Source organism: Sus scrofa, chromosome 8 (assembly GCF_000003025.6).
Source record: "Sus scrofa isolate TJ Tabasco breed Duroc chromosome 8, Sscrofa11.1, whole genome shotgun sequence".
Classification (NCBI taxonomy): domain Eukaryota; kingdom Metazoa; phylum Chordata; class Mammalia; order Artiodactyla; family Suidae; genus Sus; species Sus scrofa.
The window spans coordinates 135,474,587-135,495,574 of record NC_010450.4 but is presented as its reverse complement, the minus strand read 5'-3'; the positions used below and the strand labels follow the sequence as shown (position 1 = coordinate 135,495,574).

Here is a 20,988-nt window from a genome sequence, read left to right as displayed (position 1 = left end):
TTTGTTTTTGTCTCTTTTGTCTTTTCTAGGGCTGCACCTGCAGCATACGGAGGTTCCCAGGCTAGGGGTCTAATCGGAGCTGTAGCCACCGGCCTACACCACAGCCACAGCAACACAGGATCTGAGCCACATCTGCAACCTACACCACAGCCCATGGCAATGCTGGATCCTTAACCCACTGAGCGAGGCCAGGGATCGAACCCGCAACCTCATGGTTCCTGGTCAGATTCATTAACCATTGAGCCATGACAGGAACTCCCATACTTCACTGTTCTTGAGACAGACTAATGAAATCATTTGACCAAAAAACTGACTGAAAAATGCCAGGCTTTGATTCAGGAGGCTGACAGAAATGTAAAGTTTTCTTTCTGGATTTAAACCACATAGATAAAGCTAACTTTACAAACTAGATAAATAACTTTCTGAATAGAAAATGGAGACAATTCAATCTTAAAATTCAAACAGAGTATCGAAAACATTTATTAGTAAAGTTCAATGCATTTTACAGGAAGAAAAGGCTCAGTCTTAAAGCTATAGTGAACCCACTTTCCATTAATATGTGCTAAAACCTATGTAGCAGCCTCTAGATTTAGTTATTTGTTCAGGACCAAAGCGAAGCCAAAGACACAAAAAGAGAGCTTAAACTCAACAGTGAGTAGCCGTTTTTTTAAAAAAGAGAGACTACATACACATGAATAGGATTACACGCTTTAATGTGATGGACACGGAGGAAGCAGGGAGGACATGAGAAAAGCCAGTTTGAGCTCTGCTTGATGCATAACCAGAGGCTCCTTTTCCAAAAAGTAACTCAGTTTTCAAAAACCACATTTTATCAGAATAGTTCAGGAAAACATACCAGGTGTAATCCAGGTAATACAGTATTTGCAGAAGAGGAAAACCATCATGGGCAACAACAGAGGCAAGTCAAAGGAAGCCCCAGGGTTGTGAGCAGGACTAAGGTGAGTCTACCTGCAGAAACGGGGTGAATGTTTTCACTGGCGGCCGTGGAAACATGCTAATGGGGACTGGTCCACATCTTATCACTGTTTTAAACATATTTCTTTGGAAAAATGGCAATGCTGGCTGAGAGTGGAGGCGTCCTTCAGACACCCAGCTTGATGGCCTGGGTGAGAACGACTTTGAGAACCGGCATGAAAGCGGAGGTCTCACTGAAGTTGCTGGTGCTGACCACGTGGGTGTGGATGGTCAAGCCTTTCGAGTAGTTTCGAGTCTCAATGCTCCTGGCGATGTTGTGTAAACCACTGATGATTGTTGGTGAGAGCTGAAAGGAAGGTGGGACCAAGAGAGAATTAAATTCGCCAGAGTAGGGTTCCCGTCATGGCGCAGCAGAAACCAATCTGACTAGTATCCATGAGGACACAGGTTTGATCTCTGGCCTCTCTCAGGGGGTTAAGGATCGGGCATTGCCACGAGCTGTGACCTGTGGTGTAGGTCACAGACATGGCTTGGATCTGGCGTTACTATGGCTGTGGGGTAGGCCAGCAGCTACAGCACCAACTTGACCCCTGGCCTGGGAACCTCCATATGCCACGGGTGCGGCCCTAAAAAGCAAAAAAAAAAAAAAAAAAAAAAAAAAATCAGGGAGAATATTCCATGAGACCCTCTGCAAACATTAAACCCTGCTATTTAAAAGGAGCTTGAAATAAACAATATAAGAAATGAATGAAGTGGTGAGCATTTCTGGAAAGTTTCCTGGACCAAGCAACACAAGTTATAAAATGGAACCACCACCTTGGTTTAGGTAAGGACCTTTTGTATGAATTATACACACAGGATAAGCCAGGTATCTTCTCAAAGAAAAGAAGCCCGACTGCCTCCCTCAGGCTGAAATGCTAAGGTCTCTGCACCGAGAGCGTCAACTCGTCAATTACTTCAGCTACAGGCTCCCATCCTCCCAGGCACAGGAAGGAACTTAAAGATTCTCAACCACGACACCCCGAAACAGGGCCCAGTTTCCTCTAAGACCCTGCCAACAACAGAGACTCGGCACTTGCGGGCCGCCTCCTTTAGGGGGCAGCAGCGCTCATCACGCGCTTGGTCGGCCAAGTCTTGATGGCGCTACATGTCCGTCCCCCTCAAATCAGGACCTGCAGGGTCTGGTCTTCTCTTCCATGTCATTATGTGGCTTCCATACTTTTCAGAGAAGACTTTATTGTGGGTCAGTCCACAGGCCGCACCACATCCACGGTCACTTTCAACATGGTTCTCATGAGGTATGTGGTTAGTTTGATCTGATAGGACTGATGTGAGGAATGGGGAAGAAGACAAAAATGCAAAAATCTGAAAACGCCCCGAGTCTTTTGTCCTCTCCTGGTGCTTTCATTAATAAAATAAATCAATGCTAGAAAGGAAAGGAGAGGTGGGGGACAGGGGACCAGAAGACACGGTGCATTTACTGCCCACGGCCCACGGCCCCCATGGTCACAGCGCACGGGTCTGCCCAGCTGCGGCTACCACGGCCTTTGCCCTGGGGTGACATTTCCTCTAAGAGAAAAGGATCAGAGTCTTAGACTATGAGAAAGGTTACACGTTTTGGTCTCTGGAAAACAGAGTATCTGCCCACTCTTGATTTCTTGGTTAAAGGAACACATAAAAACGAACAGAAAGCCAGTTACCTCGGGGCCAATACAGGCCAGTTTGTGCATCTGATCTTTGTTATAAAAAAGGTGGAGGAGTTCCCGTCGTGGCGCAGTGGTTAACGAATCCAACTAGGAACCATGAGGTTGCGGGTTCGGTCCCTGCCCTTGCTCAGTGGGTTAACGATCTGGCCGTGAGCTGTGGTGTAGGTTGCAGACGCGGCTCGGATCCCGCGTTGCTGTGGCTCTGGCGTAGGCCGGTGGCTACAGCTCCAATGCAACCTCTAGCCTGGGAACCTCCATATGCCGCGGGAGCGGCCCAAGAAATAGCAACAACAACAACAACAACAACAACAACAACAACAACAAAAAAAAAAGGTGGAAACTTCTCAATCTCTCCCTCTCCCTCTCCCTAACACACACACACCCGGGCCTATCCCCTTATCCCCAGGAACGGAAATGCATGTCTCAGACAGGGCGCGTGAGCCCTTTCTCTAACTGTAGCGGCGGCCTTGCCTCCAGGTGCACCATATCCTACGTGCAAGTGCTGATAAGACTTGGTTTACCAGCAATCAGGAAAAAATGAGTATCACAGACCCTTCTTTCCCCCACAAACTTACGGTCTGTTCCCTAAGTTTATCATACAGAAACTCCAAACGCTTGCTGGCATCATCTAGCTTCCTCTTGGTTTGCTGCAAGAGAGGAAAAACAGGTGTGTGAGACTCAAACGTTCCCTTTTATCGCCAGAACCTGCCCCACTCCTCTCACTAAGCCTTACAGTCGTCATGTCGAACTGCCTGGCCTGGTCTCGAGATGGAGCTAAGCCAAGACTGAGGCCCTCGGACAGACGATTAGAACAGAGATGAGTAACCTATCAAGGCGGGGCTGAGGGCCAGAGGAGGCCCTTCCTCCCGGTGTGCAAGACGGTGGACCGGCTGCATGCCCTGGGCACGGCACACCCACTTCGGGTGTGTGAGTCCACAGCGATACCACAGCCTCAGGCACCAGGAAGGGCCGCCCGGAGGCAGCGGTGGGTCAGTGTACTACAGAAGAGAAGGTCTAAGAGTCACTGCAATTTAAATAAAATGAATAGTATGGGCACTAGAAGGCAAGCTTCTAGAACTAGGGAATCTTTTTTAAACATCAAAAATACTACTTATAGGAGTTCCCGTCGTGGCGCAGTGGTTAACGAATCCGACTAGGAACCATGAGGTTGCGGGTTCGGTCCCTGCCCTTGCTCAGTGGGTTAACGATCCGGCGTTGCCGTGAGCTGTGATGTAGGTTGCAGACGCGGCTCGGATCCCACGTTGCTGTGGCTCTGGCGTAGGCCGGTGGCTACAGCTCCAATTCGACCCCTAGCCTGGGAACCTCCATATGCCGCGGGAGCGGCCCAAGAAATGGCAAAAAGACAAAAAAAAAAAAAAAATACTACTTATATACTCAGTCACACGTCGCACATTTAATTCTTATTCTGCGCCTTTAAGACACCAAAAAAAGGAGGGGGGGGATTGTCCTCTGGTGACCTAAGATTATTAAGAGGGAAGAGTTCAAGTGAGGTCTTAAATCTCGGAGTCCTCCTAGCTCCATCGTCCTCGTACTGTAAGCAGAGTGAGAGAAACCATTCTAAAAGTAAAGGTTTAAATTACACTGTGGGAGGTCCCTGCGGGCGCAGCGGGTTAAGGATCCAGTGCTGTCGTGCCGTGACTCGGAGCAGCTGCTGTGGCATGGGACCCCTGGCCTGGAAACGTCCGTATGCCGAGGGCACGGCCCCCCACCCCCCATCATTCTGTGGCGAACTTCCTGGTCGGTGCCATGCAGAAGCCTTCGAAGCGACACTCTCTTTCACTACGTAGTGAGCACCGGGTGCAGACAGTCTGGTGTCTCACAGAGCTCACATCCTACCCGGCAGGAAAAGGACCCGACGTGAAGGGCAGGCTGTATGTCAGAGGGGGATGCGGGCCTTGAAGGCAGGTTAACAGGGTGAGAGGGCAGCAGCACTGGGGGTACGGGGGGGGGGGGTGTAAGAAAGGCCTGAGGGCTCATGGGACATCGGAGCGAAGCGGGAACAAGTGAGGAGGAGGCAGGCCTGCGGGGGCAGAGCTCCGGGCAGGAGGAGCAGCAGGGCCGAGTCTCGGGGGCTGCTGCGCTCTTGGGGTGTTGGAGGCCGGCACGTCTGCGTGTCCGACGAGGACCGAGCAGAGAGGGAGCCACCACGGAGAAGTTACAAAGCAAGGTGTGCTGCAGAATTACTGCGCCTGCGTTGTCTGGACACAACCAAAGAGGAAGCAAAAATGAAGCCATACTGTAAAAATGGTTTCCAGCACTGACTGAAAGGGTCTTGGATGGATGGAGGGTCCAGAGTCGGTCCCACCTAGCTAGCCACCGGCAGGACCCTCCCCTCGGGGGCCGGGGCTCCGTGACGGTATCAGAACTTCTCCACCAACGCGTTACGGGGGCAGTTGTCTTTCTCTGCCTCTGCTTTCGTGACACGCTCAGTACAGGGACTCGCTTTCCAAAAGACCAGCGGAAGGCTGCACATAAAATACTCAATGTTTGATGAAACAACAAATTCCAGAAGCTGTTTTTTCAAGCAGACAAGTGGCCTCTGATTCAATGAATATAGTCACTGTTTGTTGGCAGAAACTAAAATTTCATCTAAAACAAGACTGGCTTTGTGGAATTTTTGTTGTTGCCAATACACAGGCTTCCTCTAATAAACAAAGTAAAAACCAGTTGCCTTAGAGTCCAAGATCTAAAACACTTAGCTATTTTTAAGGTCTTTGCAAAGGTAGATTGCTGATCAACTTTTATTTTTACTTATTTATTTTTTGTCTTTTCTAGGGGGGCACCCGCAGCACATGGAGGTTCTCAGGCTAGGGGTCTAACTGGAGCTGGAGCTGCCAGCCTACACCACAACCACAGCAACATGGGATCCAAGCTGCATCTGCGACCTACACCACGGCTCATGGCAACACTGGATCCTTCACCCACTGATCAAGACCAGGGATCGAACCCGCAACCTCATAGTTACTAGTCAGATTCGTTAACCACTCCCACTGAGCCACGACGGGAACTCCTTGATCTACTTTTAAAAGCTTTGATGCGAGCTCAGAAGGAAACCCCTGAGTGTCGTGGGTACCACCATTCTGTTCTCTTTCTGTGCCAGACGCGAGGCATGCCGGTGAGAGGCAGTCAGCAGGGGCTGAGAGTGGGAACGGCAGAGCCAGATGTGTGTGAGGGCTGGCTCTGACCCTGGTTATTAGGTAACTGCTCTTCTGCCTTCACTTCCTCATCTGTAAAATAAGTGACAAGTCGACCTCCTATGTGGTTGTTTAGGGACTATACACATTTACAAAAAAAGGAATTAAGTACGTTTTTATATGTAAAGCAAACTATGTAGAAGTGCTAGCTTTACTACTCTTGTAGGAACTTTCACAATCTATCTTGTCAAACTTCAAGCAGTAGTGACAGGAGAATTCCCTAAGGGATTTTTTAACGAAGCACAGCGAAGGGTACGCACAGGGTCTGTGGCGGAAGAGAGGCAGCGCTGGATGAGATCCTCAAACGTGGTCTTCAGGACGAGGTGTTCATCTGGAATGGGTTTCTTGGTAATTTTTTCTGTTGGCAAAGACTGCACATGCTGGAAGGAATAACACCATAACATGACTGGAAATGACCAGAGGCTACCCCCACACAAAGCCCTGAATCTGCGATAAAGAGAAACCAACTTCCTTGTAGACAGGCCATTCAGAAGCAAATGAAAAACGAACATGTGCGATCACGTGGGATACGTAAAAATAAAAACCAGATCTTCAGTAGAAGACACACGCACTCTTCCTACAGCTTCTATTTTCAAAAACAGGATTGGACAGAACATCTGGCTAATTAGGGAACACAGGGTGATCCCACTGCATGGAACAGGACGGGAAGGAGAGCTGGGCAGGCAGGAAGTGAGAACAGGCGTCCGCAGAGCTGGCTGCATGCTCTGCTTGCTGGCTCATTTTCGTCTATCCTGACATTCTTCTATTCTCTGGTTTATTCTTGGAGGTTGTTAATTGGGCTGTTATCAAACTGCAAGATTAAGCCAAAGGTTAGCCTAGAAGACGCTATGATCTTACTGAATGTAGAGACGGGAAAACAAAGAAGGCATGTGCGTGTGTGCAAAGTTTCAGTGGATGTACTCATCCCACTAAACACATCAGGCAGTTACGTATCAGGCAGTGGCTGGAGCTGGTGACCCCGTATGGAAGTGACGTCACCCCCCAGACAGTTCACAGGCTAATGGAAGAGAGAGAGAGTTTTAAAATGTCATAAATGTATAGAAATAGCAGTTGTGGTTAGGGAACACTGCTGGCACCGGCAGACAGTGTGACTGAGGTTGAACTGGGGGAGGCTCTTGAAGCAGGTCCCTCCGAGGGACAGGTGGCGCTTAACCAGTTAAACACGGAGGGAGAAGCACTCCGCACAGAACACGAACACAGGAAGCATGGCGAGACAAGGGACCAAAGGGCGGTCAGGGTGGCTGGAGCCGCCACAGCAAGGAGGACCAGGAGCCCCGGGCGTCCAGACCATGTGGGAGACTCTGGTCTTCATCCTGAGAACAATGCGAAGCCATGAAGCTCTAAGCCAGGAGGGGGTACGGCCAGGTAAGAAATGGGTCTAAGTAGATGTCGGCACATCAGTTAGAGGACCCCGCATTGCTGACTAGTGGAGAAAAGGTAGCATGGACCAGACGGGAAACACAGAGAAGGGATTCGAGAGAGATTTCAAAGCAGTATCAGGAAGATCTGGGGTCAGACTGCAAAGGCTGGTTGAAGGAAAAACCACATAAAGATGATTCCCGGGGTTCTGGCTGGATTACACAGGAAGGATTACAGTGCCATTAACGAAACCGGGACACGCCAGCAAGACGACCAGGCTGGGAGGAGGAGTGTGAATTAGGTTTTGGATGTGTTCAGTGTGCGGGGCCTCAGAGATACCCGAGTGGGCAGGGAGCGGGATGTCACGGCCTGGGTGAACGCATACATCCACGCAGCCGCCCTCTGGATGGGAACTGTGGTTCTGGTGTAGACAGCCTGACTACCAGGCCTAAACAAAAGCGAGTGACTTTGCAAACAGCACAGACCTGCAGTCACACAAACGAACAATGCATCTTTGTAATGTAGATTCCTGCGGAAGGAAGCAAGTCCTCCCACCTCCTCCAAACACTGGGTTTTTTACAAGGCAACGTTAATATTTAGAAGTTCCTTAGGCAGAACTCTCTCTTCAAAGCAAACCATGCTATTGTGACAGATACAATCTCTGCAAATTTGACTTCCATGAGTCAAAGACAAAACAGACAGAAGAACCAGTTTAATATCTGAGCAAGAATTTGTTTCATCTTTGTATGCTGAACTGTGACCCAATCTCTTTATTTTTCATGAATAGATCAAAATGTCTTTGTATGTCTAAGTTGATTATACGGAAATCTGATTTTTTCTTCCTCATCTAGAACCCTTCCAGCTAGCTGTTCGTATGAGGAAAGCCAAGTACAGATTTATATCTCCATACAAATATATGGTTATATTATCAGCTCTTATACATACACAAGAAAAGATATAACTCATTACATTTTTATGTTATATTTTAAAGGAAAAAACTTTTGCAAACAGCTTCTGCTTAGCAACCTTAGATGCAAATACGGGGATTCAACTGATCTTAAACTGTGGCTACTCATTAGGTCAAATAAAATTACTCAATTGTTAAGTTACTGTAAACGTATACTAGTTAAGTACACAGGCCCCTTCTGAAAAGTTTTTACATGGCAATGCCAATGAAAAATAATATACGTACATGATCATTAAGCTGTCTAAACTGAAATCAATTTGAGATAATATAAGAGTATAAACTGTAAAAGTTAGCATATTAAAAAAGAAAAAACCCCCAAAAAAGACGTGTGCTGAAACAGCACCATCTCCCACTTCCACAGACTTACTGTTACCTGGATGGTATTTCCAATCGGAGCCCCAGGAGCACCTTCAACATTGGGCTTTGAAAAAGACGGAGGCATGCCCACTTGACCAAGGGGCTGCAGAATGCCGTGGAAGGGCTGGCCACCTGGAAGGTGCGGCTGTAGGAAGGAAGCTTGGCTTGACAGTGGGACTGGAGCTGAAGGCTGTTGCTGCAGCATCTGCGACTGGGGGTCGCCCAGGGGGTTCATGATCGGCGACGTGATGGGAACAGGAGGCGTAAAGTTCTCAGGCATCTTTTAAACGATGGAAATAAAAGGCACCAAGAGTAAGGAGAAAATGACAGCAACATTCCCTAAGCTTTAAATGAGAGAGGCAGGCTAGTCCTTGGTTAAATTATCTTTCTCTCTTTAAAACCACAGAATACTTTTAAAATTGAAATTGTATGCAGAAGTCTAGCGTGAAACATGAAAGTAAAGCTAATCCGGCTAAGCGGGTTGGGAGCTCACACCTGGACCTCTCCGTTTCCCCTCTGCACTTAACTCCCACAATGGGAGCCCAAACCGCGGAATCTTTGAAAAGGGACGTCAAAGTCTGGAGAACTGCATCTGGCGGTACTGGGATCAGATATGCCAAATGTGCGTCTGTGAGTGTTTAATGTGCTTAGATGTAATACCCTTTCCTTAGACCGCTAAGTGGTATCTTCTTTATAATCAATCACCCTAAAAGTATTGTAAGTTTCTGATGATCACTGACCTAAACCTGGGGTTTTTTTGCCCATTCAGTATCTCTTAATTTTATGTTCTGGCCTCTCGTTACTGTATTTGGGGGACAGAAATCACTAGGAGTATTTTTTAAAAAGTAGAAAAGCCTATTTGACAAAATAGTCCAAAATATAATTACAAATTCATGATTACAGCTGGAACCCCAAACCAAAGTAATTCCTAACAATAAATCATTTGAGAAGCCTGAATTTTTTTCCTCTCTCTGCAAGAGATCCACTGGACACGTACACCTTGTTTCCTCAGAGGGGGTACCTCCTACCACCACACTGCCGGGTCCTTGCTTCTCCTCCCCTTCACGGATTAGAAGGTGTAAGGTGAAATACGCGGATTAAGTATAAGAGTCAGAGCGCTTTGCCTCTAAAAGGAACAGCGAAGTGTGGGGTGCTTTAGGTGGCTACGTGACTGACAGGACATCTGCAGGCAACTGCAAAGACATCTTTTTCTAGTACCTTCTTCTTCTTGGGGACTCGGTTCAGAGCTGGAGGATCATTCCAACCATTCTGAGGACCTATAACAGATAATAGAGGGCGTTTTTTCCTTTAGAATCCTGAAAAGAAGAAAACTCTATTGTATCCATCACATTAATACCTTCAAATTCCACCTTCACCCTGAGATAACTCTCACAAAAGTTTTGCCAACGGAGCTGCTGGGATCACTGGATCGCTGTGACCCTGAATTCTCAAACTCATTACCTCCAACAATCTCAGGGCCTTGGCTTAGAAAGCATTACTTCCTTTTAAAGTGAAAAAAAAAAAAAATGTGCTAAATTTAAAGACAGTGAAGGCTTTATGTCTATATCGGCATATAACCTTCAAGGATCAAATAATTCTCTCCTAATAAAGAAAAAACAAATCACCCGAGTCTACTAAAAATGGCCTCTGATACATTCAACACACAAGAAAAGAAAAAAAGTAGCCACCTCCTATTTTCTCAGAGAGCAACTCAGCAAAGGCAGTCAGCATTAGCAAATCATCTGCATGCTAAAAAACACTGCTAAAAAAAGGAGCCCAATGACACAACACCAGAATGTTTTATCATCCTTGGGTGAGGACGCCCTTATTAAGTAGAAAAGGGCATTCAAATATCTGCTGTATTTTCTTAATGCCACACACACACAAATTCCAGGTTGGCAGCAAATATAAAATTAAAGTACTATCATCTTACTAAATTTCTACCCCCCAGACCTCGCAAAACCTGCCACCTCAAAGTGAGAAATGGACATCAGTAGTACTCATTAAGTACCTTAATGCTTGTGTTTTTAAAGAAAAAAAGAATACAATATGCTAGAAATAAGGTAATTATTAAATCACAATATAACCATTGTATATTTTTAACCCTGTGTAGGTGTATATATAAAAGCAAAAAATTACTCTTCTTTCAATAAATTAAACATCCTTTCAGTCTTTTTACCTTTTGATTGATGTCCACAATATTAAATCACAAAACTGCTTAGCAAAGAAAAGAATACCACGTCACAGAAATTTTTTTAAAACGAGACTTCCTAACCAGCATGTACTCATTTACCTTGATTTTTAAAATAGAATTAAGTTTCTACAAGTTAAGAGAATGCCAAATGAGCCTCAAAACACTCAAGAGCTAATCACAAAACATGAAACTACACGCTGCTCTCTGCTTAACAAATTCTTGAAAGTTCTGAGACCAGTCATTCAGCTCTTTCCCATTGCCTTCTAATCTCTCTCACATCTACGACAATCTTGGAACGGCCTTGTCTTTAGGTGGATATGAAACAGACAACTTTTATGATTTAAGATCATTGTGTCACTGTTATTAATTCAATCAGTTCTAAGATTTGATTCAATTAAGAAGCCAAATTTTAAAAATTATACTGATCAGATTTAGGATGTCATCAGCTTTCAAGTTCACATGCGTAATTGTCAATGTCCATTCATTAATTATTCAACGATTCAAAGATTTCCAAAGGTATATTCTGTAACCAATTCACCTTCCAACACAGAGGCCTGGTCTGGCATAGACTGACTCTCTGCAGACAAAATGTAAAAGTCACTGAAACAATATTACCATCAAAGACATTCTAAATTCTACTCATTTTATAATTGTTTCTTCTGCCTTCATCAACCCCAAGAAAGAACTAATTTTATGAGAATAAAACTCACTTTTTAATCAAGTCATGTGAAATGGCTTCTACCTAATTAAGAAAGTAATCAATTTGTGGGCAAAGCTAATTCATTTACATTGTGTCAGATCCCATTAACGCAGACATTTCTCTGTCCCTTATTGCGCCTGGTGTCTCTTCTAGGAGAAAATCTCACTCTCTCCTATTTAACACTATGTCCTAATTGCTTGTGCAGGTGGTTTTTCTATTATTTGATCAACGAAGCTCAGTAATATCACGGAGCAGGAGAGCAGAGAGTCTTTCTAACCTAAGTGTGTCCATTCTAGTATTATTTAGAGCCAGGAATCCAAATCAGTTGAGGATCTTATAAAAATGCAGGTTCTAGTCCACTGGGTACCGCACTCGGCCTGAGGCTCTGCCGCTTCAGCCAGCTCCTAGGTAAGGCCAATGCTGCTGGTCACAACCTCTGGCAGCAGCAGGGTTTCAAAGAGAAATGGGAGGACTTCTGCACGGCCATGCAGACTTCAGGACGGCATGTGTTGAAGACATGAAGCGTGTGAGACAGTCTCACCAGTGGCAGCAGTGCCCCTTTACTGCTGGATGTGGAAGGCCCCAAGGGTCTGCAGCCTGGATTAACTGTGATTTCTGTGTTGACCCCGTGAACAGGAGCATACATAGGAACAAGCTCAGTAAATACGTAACCACTGCCTGGGGTCTCTTTTGTAAGAACATACAGATTTGCAGGCAGCTTAGCACGAGCCTCCCACAAAGGGCTACTTTACTTCTAAGAACTGAAGTTTCTGGCAGTGGTCAAGAGGAAAGAAGGCTGAAAACTAACACGGCAATTTCAAAATTTCAGATATTCAAGGTTGGGCCAGACCGAGCCTCCAATCAAAAGCAAGCAGTGGAGGAGTTCCCTTCATGGCTCAGCGGAAACGAACCCAGCTAAGATCCACGAGGACATGGGTTTGATTCCTGGCCTCGCTCAGTGGGTTAAGGATTCACCATTGCCATGAGCTGTGGTCTAGGCCACAGATGCAGCTCAGATCCCTCGTTGCTGTGGCTGTGGCGTAGGCCAGCAGCTGTAGCTCCGATCTGACCCCTAGCCTGGGAACCTCCACAGGCTGTGGGTGCAGCCCTAAAAAAAAAAAAAAAAAAGCATGCTGTGGAGGTACATATGTATATACAAGTTATAAGAATTCAACTATCTTTACTGGGGGAGAGAGGAATCAGGAGAATACAACAATTAATTGATGAGTTCAGTTTAGTTCTACCCAAGAAGCACATGTCCCAGAGAAACTGGGGCAGGAGAGGTAATTCTACAGTTTGAAATCTCACCGTGTGGAACTTACGGATGGAGGTTTTCCATAAAATGTGGCTCCTACTCACAAGAGCCAAAAACGTCCACGTGCAGATGAATATGGAGAAACCAAATGTGGTATGAACCTTCAGTGGAATATTATTCAGCTTTAAAATGGAAATTCTGCTACATGCTACAACACAAATCTTTTTTTTTTTTTTTTTGTCTTTTGTCTTTTTGTTGTTGCTGCTATTTCTTGGGCCGCTCCCGAGGCATATGGAGGTTCCCAGGCCAGGGGTTGAATCGGAGCTGTAGCCGCCAGCCGACGCCAGAGCCACAGCAACGTGGGATCCGAGCCGCGTCTGCAACCTACACCACAGCTCATGGCAACGCCGGATCATTAACCCACTGAGCAAGGGCAGGGACCGAACCCGCAACCTCATGGTTCCTAGTCGGATTCGTTAACCACTGCGCCACAACGGGAACTCCTACAACACAAATCTTAAAGAGAGTTGAAACAGCCCGTTACAAGAGGACAAAACTGTAGGACTCTCTAAGGGGTGCCTAGAATACATATATAGAAGCAGAAAGTAGACCAGTGGTTACCAGGAGCTGGGGAAAAATTGGGAGGTTTTTTTTTTTGGTTTCTGCAGCCCGTGGCATACAGAAGTTCCTGGGCCAGGGACCGAACCTGTGCCACAACATGGACAATGCTTAATCCTTAAGCCACCAGGGGACTCTGAAAATGAGGAGTTTTTAATGGCTACATAATTTCAGCATTGAATGATGAAAAGGTTCTGTAGTTAGTGGTGATGATTGTACAACAATGTAAATATACTTAATGTCACTGAAAAATGGTTAAAATGATAAATTACATATATATTTTACATTAAAAAATTTTAATTCATGCATACATACATACACATATGTATATAAAGGGAATAAACAAACCTAAACTATTAGTGGTTATATTATTCCTCTGCTGGATAATTCTGATTATAGACTGAATAGGTACTCATTAAGAATTTACTGAATTAATGTCTTGGTGATTGCAACATTCGTTTTTCTGAGCAGTGGGCACATAATTTTGTGATTCACTAATAGTCAGAGGGTTTGAAAATCCTGGTGTACGTCAAGAATAATCCACCAGACAAGTGAAATTTCCAAGTCCTACAGAAAACCATGACATAATCGAAGACATAGCAGAACAAGGATAAAACTCTGAGTCACAATTATCTGCATAACCTAAGTAAAATGTTTAGGAGATCAAAAAATAAAGTAAGGTAAAGCTCTAATTGTTAATTAAAACACAGGGATTACTAGCATGCAAGAGGTAACAAGGCAACTAGCAGAGTGCATGCTGAGTATTGAAAAAGGCACGGCCTCTTCCTCCTATATCAGTTACTCTGCTTCTCAGCCAGGTTAGAACTCTGCTACTTCGTACGTAAGCCAAGACTTCATCTCAGAGCCAAGCGCACTTCTGCTTAAGGAGAAAAAATTACCATGCAAATATTTAACTGAGATGATGAAGTTCCAGCCCTGACAGCTATTTTTACCCCATCCATCCAGACTCGACTACCTGGTGAGGAAGGATGAGCCTGGGCTCGGAAGGCCCAGAGCCCTGCGTCTGCATCTCCTCCCGGAGATCATCAGCGTGCAATCGCAAGAGCCTTACCCAACCCTGGGAAACTCAAGCTTCCCCATGGCAATTTAAAAAAATAATAACTATTCCTATTTCTCACGGTTATGAGAAATAAGAAAATATATGGCAAATGCTGGGACATGTCTACTGCAGGTTCAATAAACGGTAATTCCCTTCCTACTTCCCTGCACCACCTCTTCTATGGGGGTTACCTGAACCTGTCTTTCACTCAAGAACTCTGCTCCCCAACTGTTCAGAGTGCATCTGTTTTTATTTTTATTTTTTTGTCTTTTGTCTTTTTAGGGCTGCACCCGTGGCATACGGGGGTTCCCAGGCTAGGGGTCGAATCGGAGCTGTAGCCGCCGGCCTACACCACAGCTCACGGCACTGAGCGAGGCCGGGGACTGAACCCGCAACCTCATGGTTCCTAGTCGGATTCGTTAACCACTGAGCCGCGATGAGGACTCCAGAGTGGAACTGTTTTTAAAAGGTAATTTTTGTTTGTTTTTGGCTACCTGTTCCTCCACACCACCCCCAGCATATGGAGTCCCCAGGCCAGGGATCAGATCCAAGCCACAGCTGCGACCTATACCGCAACTGTAGCAACACCAAACCCTTTAACCCACTGTGCCGGGCCAGGAGTCAAACCTGTGTCCTGGCACTGCAGAGACACTGCTGAGTCTGCTGCACCACACGGAAACTCGTAAGAGGTGTTTTAAACTCTACGATTGAACTCGCGCTCCTCTCTAAACCTCAGCCTATTGAACCGTCTGTACTGAACGTTATATAAACTTTACTTGGGCCGTAAAACGTGAGGTGCTGTGTGTGCGTGAGAGGGAGACGTTTTGGTACTGCGGCCTTTGATCTTCTACACTAAGGACAGGAGGAGGTAAGGGGTAACTCTGGATCCATACGCCTATTAGAAAAGCCTGCTCCTCAGGAAATCCTAGTTTCTACGTGGCTTTAGTATCTGGAGAAAAGCAGCCTCACTCCTGTTTTGCCTCTTCAGTTCAAAACCATCGATTATATTCTGAAAGGGAAACAATTTTCAAATACCAAAAGGCACAGAACTTTAATTTTGAGTGGGACTTCTGCATAATCACAGCTGACTTTGTAGTCACTGTCCCTAAATGCTTTCAACGTGTTAAGGCATTCAAGCCTCTTCACAAGCTTCTGAGCACATACTACGGTCATCAGTATGAAGAAACGGATGCTTACAATTAGGTCACTTATTCAAGGTCCCATAACTACAAAGGAGTGAAGCTGGGATACATACAAGCAAGGAAATCTGATTCCAAGGCCTCCATTCTCAACCACTATCTTCGTGGTTCTCAATCCTGACTCACTGACCTTACTTTTTGCATGGTTTTTATTTTTTCCATTACAGCTGGTTTACAGTGTTCTGTCAATTTTCTACCGTACAGCAAGGTGACACATATATACCTCTTTATTCTCACACTACCATGCTCCATCATAAACGACTAGATATAGTTCCCAGTGCTACACAGCAGATCTTTTTTATAACACATATTTTGGAGGGCCCGTTCACAGTTCCAAAAGGAAATAAGATGATATAACCTACTCCTAAAAAATTAATATAATGCTCTAATTTAACATGATAAAAAGAATTTTTAAAATGTATATTTTCCTATAAAAATAATTTTGAATTATGATTTTAATTAGAAAATTTCAAGTAGAACTAAACTACCAAAAATAAAGACACCTAGAGATTTCTAAAATGTTTGAGAGCGTGGTATTGCCCTAATGCAGAATCAGAGCACTCCTCTAGAGGGGCTTTCTGCTGTCTTAGAGATTCTGTCAGAGCTGTGTTGTCTCACTTTTTCCCCTTCAATATACACATTGAGATTCTCCACCTTTACAAATAGATTACAAAATCTGTACCTTATTAAGATCCTGCACTGTTTAATCTCCATGAATGAATTTAAGGAATAATTTTAAAAACTGAAAACTCAGGAAAAACATAGAGCATAGTTCTGCTCTAGTAAAGAAATCTGTGTCAACGAAATCTAGTTTCAACTACCACTTATCTCACCAACTAATTTCTTACCACTGATTTGATTTGGCAAATGATACACTCTTACCCTTTCAAAGCCCTAAACTTCCTCATTTAGCAACTAAAGCTCATGATGGGAAAAAAATCACACTTTAGAATTTGCTATAAACATTCAATCAAAACCTCACATCACCCAGCTTATAGTCAGAAACAATTCCTTTCCATCTACCCATGTGATCATGATAAAAACAAAGGAGGAGCCAAACCAAACCCCTTTTAAGCGCAGACCTGTTCTTTGGGATGCAGGCAGCTCACTGGCAGCAGGCAGTGTACCTGTTGTTCCAGGAGGCAGTGCATAAGCTGAAGATGACGGTGGAGCTCCTGGCCCGCCATGCTGGAAGGATGCTCCAGAGGAAGGGGGCAGAGGGAAAGAGGCAGTAGGGCTGGAGGTAGGTGGAGAGGCCTGGTGCTGGGCTGTGTACAGCTGAGACTGCCCAGGATAGGAGGAAGCGGAAGATATGTAAGGGGTGTTAGGGTAAGTGTTTGAAGCTGAAGGAGCAACAGGCTGCTGAGGTCGATACACTGCTGACCCCCCTGTTCCGAGGGAATACTGCTGGGCTGGCTGATAAGCTACACCAAGGAGAAGAAACAGAAATATTAATTAGTTACACATTTATTCTGACAGAAAAACAGGAAAAAAAAAAAAAAAAGGTTCTCTTACTCTATGGAAATTACTTTCATTCTTCTAATCAGTTACAACCAAACATCACCTATTAAATACATTCTGCTTTTGATACATCAGATGCTCTAACTATCCCAAAAGCCACTTGGCTGAGTATCTGAACCCTGCCATCTCCAGACTGCTGCTGGCTATGAACACCTTTGGGTCATCAGACCCAAGAACTGTAAGACTGACCCTTTTCTTTTCTTTTTTTTTTTTTTTGTCTTTTGTTGTTGTTGTTGCTGTTGTTGCTATTTCTTGGGCCGCTCCCGCGGCCGACTGACCCTTTTCTGAGCCTTCCTGTTCATGTGAAGAGACTGCAGTGACACCTACGAGCCGCCCATGGAACCACACAAGAATTACACATCCAAGGCACTCCCCTTTTCAGGCAGAGAGCAGGGAGCCTAGCGGCAGCTCCAGACCTCCTCCACCACAGCCGCCGGGAGAGCACTCGTACCAATCAGCCCGCTTCTCCAACGCCTGTTAAAGCATCTGTTACTCGCTTTGAGCACGGTTCCAGATTAACGGGCAACTTCTGATGATCTCTGACAAGACAATTACTCTATTTCTCACGGGGAACAAAGCTGGTTAGGCAGGTATCAGGCCGCCAAATCATGTTTTAGTGCAAAGACCTGAACCCAGATACCAGGTCCTCTTGTGTGAGCAGAGGCAGAGAGGCCCCTCTGCAGAGGGACCGAAGGGAATGCACTCATTCCACTCTGAGGACAGCCCTTCTCTTCTCTTGTCTCAAGATAAGACATCCTCTTGTCTTTGCAATGGTTGTTCAGTCATATAATTTTCCCCTCTGAGAGTTTTATTTTTGCCCATTGAAAATTTTACCATAGTAGTGATGTTTTACTTTCCACGTATAAATATTTTCTAAAAAAAGTGAAAGCCAACAGAGGAAGCATCATTATACACTTGTCAAAAATCATAGACCGCAACACCAGGAGGGAACCCGAAAGTAGACGGCTTTGGCTGATGCAAAGACGTGTCGGTGGGGCGCCGCCTCTGACAGGCGGATCCCTGGGGGCAGGACGCCCGTGCTGGGGAGGCTGCGCATGGAGCCGGTAGGCAAACGCAAACTCTCTGTACTTCCCACTCCCTTTTGCTGTGAACCTAAAGCGACTCTAAAAAGTCATCGATTTCTTAAGGAAAAAAAAAATCATAAAGACAACAAATGTCCCTTGGAACTGTTTTTTTCCAAAGATGGTGAGTGTCATCTTGCCTGAAGGAAAAGAACATGTATTAAATAATTTCTTCAATTCCATTTTTCTCTACCAAGACCATGGGACACGTGCCTCTTTAACAGGCCTCAGGGAAGGCCCAGGAGCGGGGCCACCTGCTCTGGATGCACCCACACGGGAGCCGTTTCCTCGCAGGCTGCACCCCCCCCACCCCCGGGAAAAGCATGTTTCTCTGCAGCAGGGACTCGAGTCCTACACAGAGTGGTTCTCCCTAAACTTGCTACGGCTGAAGCCATCCCGGCTTTGGAGCGTCAGAGGAAACAGTCCCTACGTGGGTAAGACCCGGGGCTGTGCCAGCACTTGAGGGCCCGCTACTTACGCTGCGGCTGTGGATAAGGTGGTACCTGCGTGTGCACGTGACCCAGGGGCGTGGGCGCGCCAGCGTTTGGATGACCGCTTCCATGCATTACGAAGGCCGGAGGAGGAGGATTTTCTCCCTAGGAAACGAGAACATGGTAAAAAGGAGGACGGCATCTGAAACCAAGACTCTTTCCAGATGGGTTTACAGTCTTCATGCGAAATGCAAGAAGAAACCCTTGTGTGAAAAACACTGCATTGTGTGCATTCTGTCACCCTTAGAACGCATTTTCGGAGCAACACATTCTGTGTGATTTAAAGATGAGACAGGTCCAAGCCAGTCACTGCCCTGAACGGCAAGAGATGCTAACAGCCGCATAAAAGAGTGTCTATGAGAGTTACAAGCCCAAGATTTTCCATCTCTACTAAATTCTACCCGCAACTAATGCTTCAGAAATATACATATAAATGCCACAAGGGATTTTTTCTTCTCTGCAATGCTTAAAAAAAAGAAAGAAAGAAAAAAGAAAAATTTTCTGTGAAATCAGATTTAAAACATCAGCAGAACCCTGGCTGATGTTTTTCTAGTTCATGTTAACTTAGAACTGCAAAAGAGGAAGAAAGGGACAAGAAAATAAATTAATTGTGCTAAAAAACTGCTTCTTGCATCCTGAAAGCTTTAATATGCAATAAGCAGAGAGAGAGATGGGAGGAGGAACCTCAGGGAGGTGGGCAGAGAATACAGAGCTCTACACATTTAGGTGAGCAGAATTCTGCTCAAAGATGAATAATGAAGGATATACCTGTGTGTCAGAGGGAGAGGCTGCAGGTGGATGGCTGGGAAGGGCGGTAGGAGTTTTGTTACTCCAGGTAGTGACAGTGGGGGCAATTCTAACCTGAATTGAACAAAGAAATACCAATCACAGAAAATAAAATATAAAAATGTTAAAAGAGGAAGAAAAAAAAAAAAAACACAAAAAACCTTAAAGGCGTTAATAGTCAGATGCAAAGCAAAAACTAAGAGCACCGAGAGAGCATTCATTAGTCAGGCAACTGCTTTCAAGGTAGCTGGGATTCCAAGAGAAAAACACACATTCACCACAAAACAGGGGGAGGGAGGCAGCAGCAAAATCGATATGAAAACTAAATCAAAGCACAAAGAACAATGCCATTCGTGTGTCAAGAATAAGTGGGAAAAGGCAGGTTCTCTAAGGAGGGAAGGAAAGGAGACATTCCAGAAAAAAAAGGGGGGGGTAATAAAGTAAAAAAGTGATTGTGAAGCATTAATTGTTTTCATGCTATTAAATCAGTACACTTATTGCGATAAACTCCCTTTTCTGGATTTCACCAGAGCCACAAAAATCATGTTGGTCCCATTTGAGGCTTAGAATCAGAGCATTTGAAAGATCATCCAGTCTAATCCTCACCCTTTACCACTGAGAAAACCAAGGCCCGGAGAAACACAGGGGCTGTCGGGGGGCCACCCGACCCGCTGGCGATGGAGCTAGGGCTGCGTCCTAGCCAGTGCTTGCTACACTACACTAGGTTGCTTGCCCTGGCAGAGTCCAGAAGTTTTCCAAAAAATTTCTGAAGCCATCAAAATACTTTTTGTCAAGTAAGTATCTGTAGAAACTTCAACAGAGGAACAATTAATGGCAAATATGTGGCGGTCACAGTACGCGTGGAACTCCTGCTGCTGTGGCCTCCTTTTTGTCTTTTTACTCCTGATTGTGAACATACCTTGAAAACCACAAGCCACCGTCTCATTCAGCACATCATCAGCTTCAATCAAGAAAATCACTGCAGGGAGTTCCCGTCGTGGCGCAGCGGAAACAAATCCGACTAGGAACCATGAGGTCGCAGGTTCAATCCCTGGCCTTGCTCAGTGGGTTAAGGATCTGGCGTTGCCGTGAGCTGTGGTGTAGGTCACAGATGCGGCTCGGATCCCGCGTTGCTGTGGCTGTGGTGTAGGCCAGCGGCTACAGCTCCAATTCGACCCCTAGCCTGGGAACCTCCATATGCCGCAGGAGTGGCCCTGAAAAAAGACAAGAAAAAAAGAAAAAAGAAAATCACAGCTTCATCTATGACTGAATTTTATTTCCTTTTCTTAAAAGTATGAGACTGCTAAGTCTAAGTAAACAAAAACTCTTTCAAGGTTTTCACACTTTCCTGAAAGACAGATAAACCCAAGGACATAAGGCGTAAAGTCTCTCCTGCCCGCGTAGAGGACGCCTCACTCCAGGGCCGAGACAGCGAGGTCAGACTCAAGATGCTGAGCTCGGAGCTCTAGTCCCGTTAACCATTAACTCGCCCAGATGCTGAGAAACTCCAGCTCTGTCTGA

The 20,988-nt window shown here is 45.4% G+C and overlaps 1 protein-coding gene across 50 annotated transcripts in view; it reads right to left on the bottom strand.

Annotated features, from left to right (window-relative positions):
• The window catches only part of SEC31A (SEC31 homolog A, COPII coat complex component), a 63,160-nt gene continuing 42,622 nt past the window's right edge, over nt 451-20,988 (bottom strand). For 7 of the 50 annotated variants that reach the window (XM_021101832.1, XM_021101833.1, XM_021101827.1 and 4 more), the window contains 8 exons: nt 18,669-18,786; nt 16,670-17,011; nt 11,294-11,332; nt 9,780-9,838; nt 8,578-8,841; nt 6,118-6,237; nt 3,218-3,289; nt 451-1,282 (listed from right to left, as the gene is read on the bottom strand). In XM_021101832.1, coding sequence (XP_020957491.1) covers nt 1,103-1,282; nt 3,218-3,289; nt 6,118-6,237; nt 8,578-8,841; nt 9,780-9,838; nt 11,294-11,332; nt 16,670-17,011; nt 18,669-18,786 — 1,194 coding nt within the window. In that variant the 3' untranslated portion in view covers nt 451-1,102. Of the gene's footprint in view, nt 1,283-3,217; nt 3,290-6,117; nt 6,238-8,571; nt 8,842-9,779; nt 9,839-11,293; nt 11,333-16,669; nt 17,012-18,668; nt 18,787-19,449; nt 19,543-20,988 lie in introns of all 50 variants that reach the window. The other 43 variants (XM_021101838.1, XM_021101839.1, XM_005656578.3 and 40 more) reach the window with 13 other exon arrangements.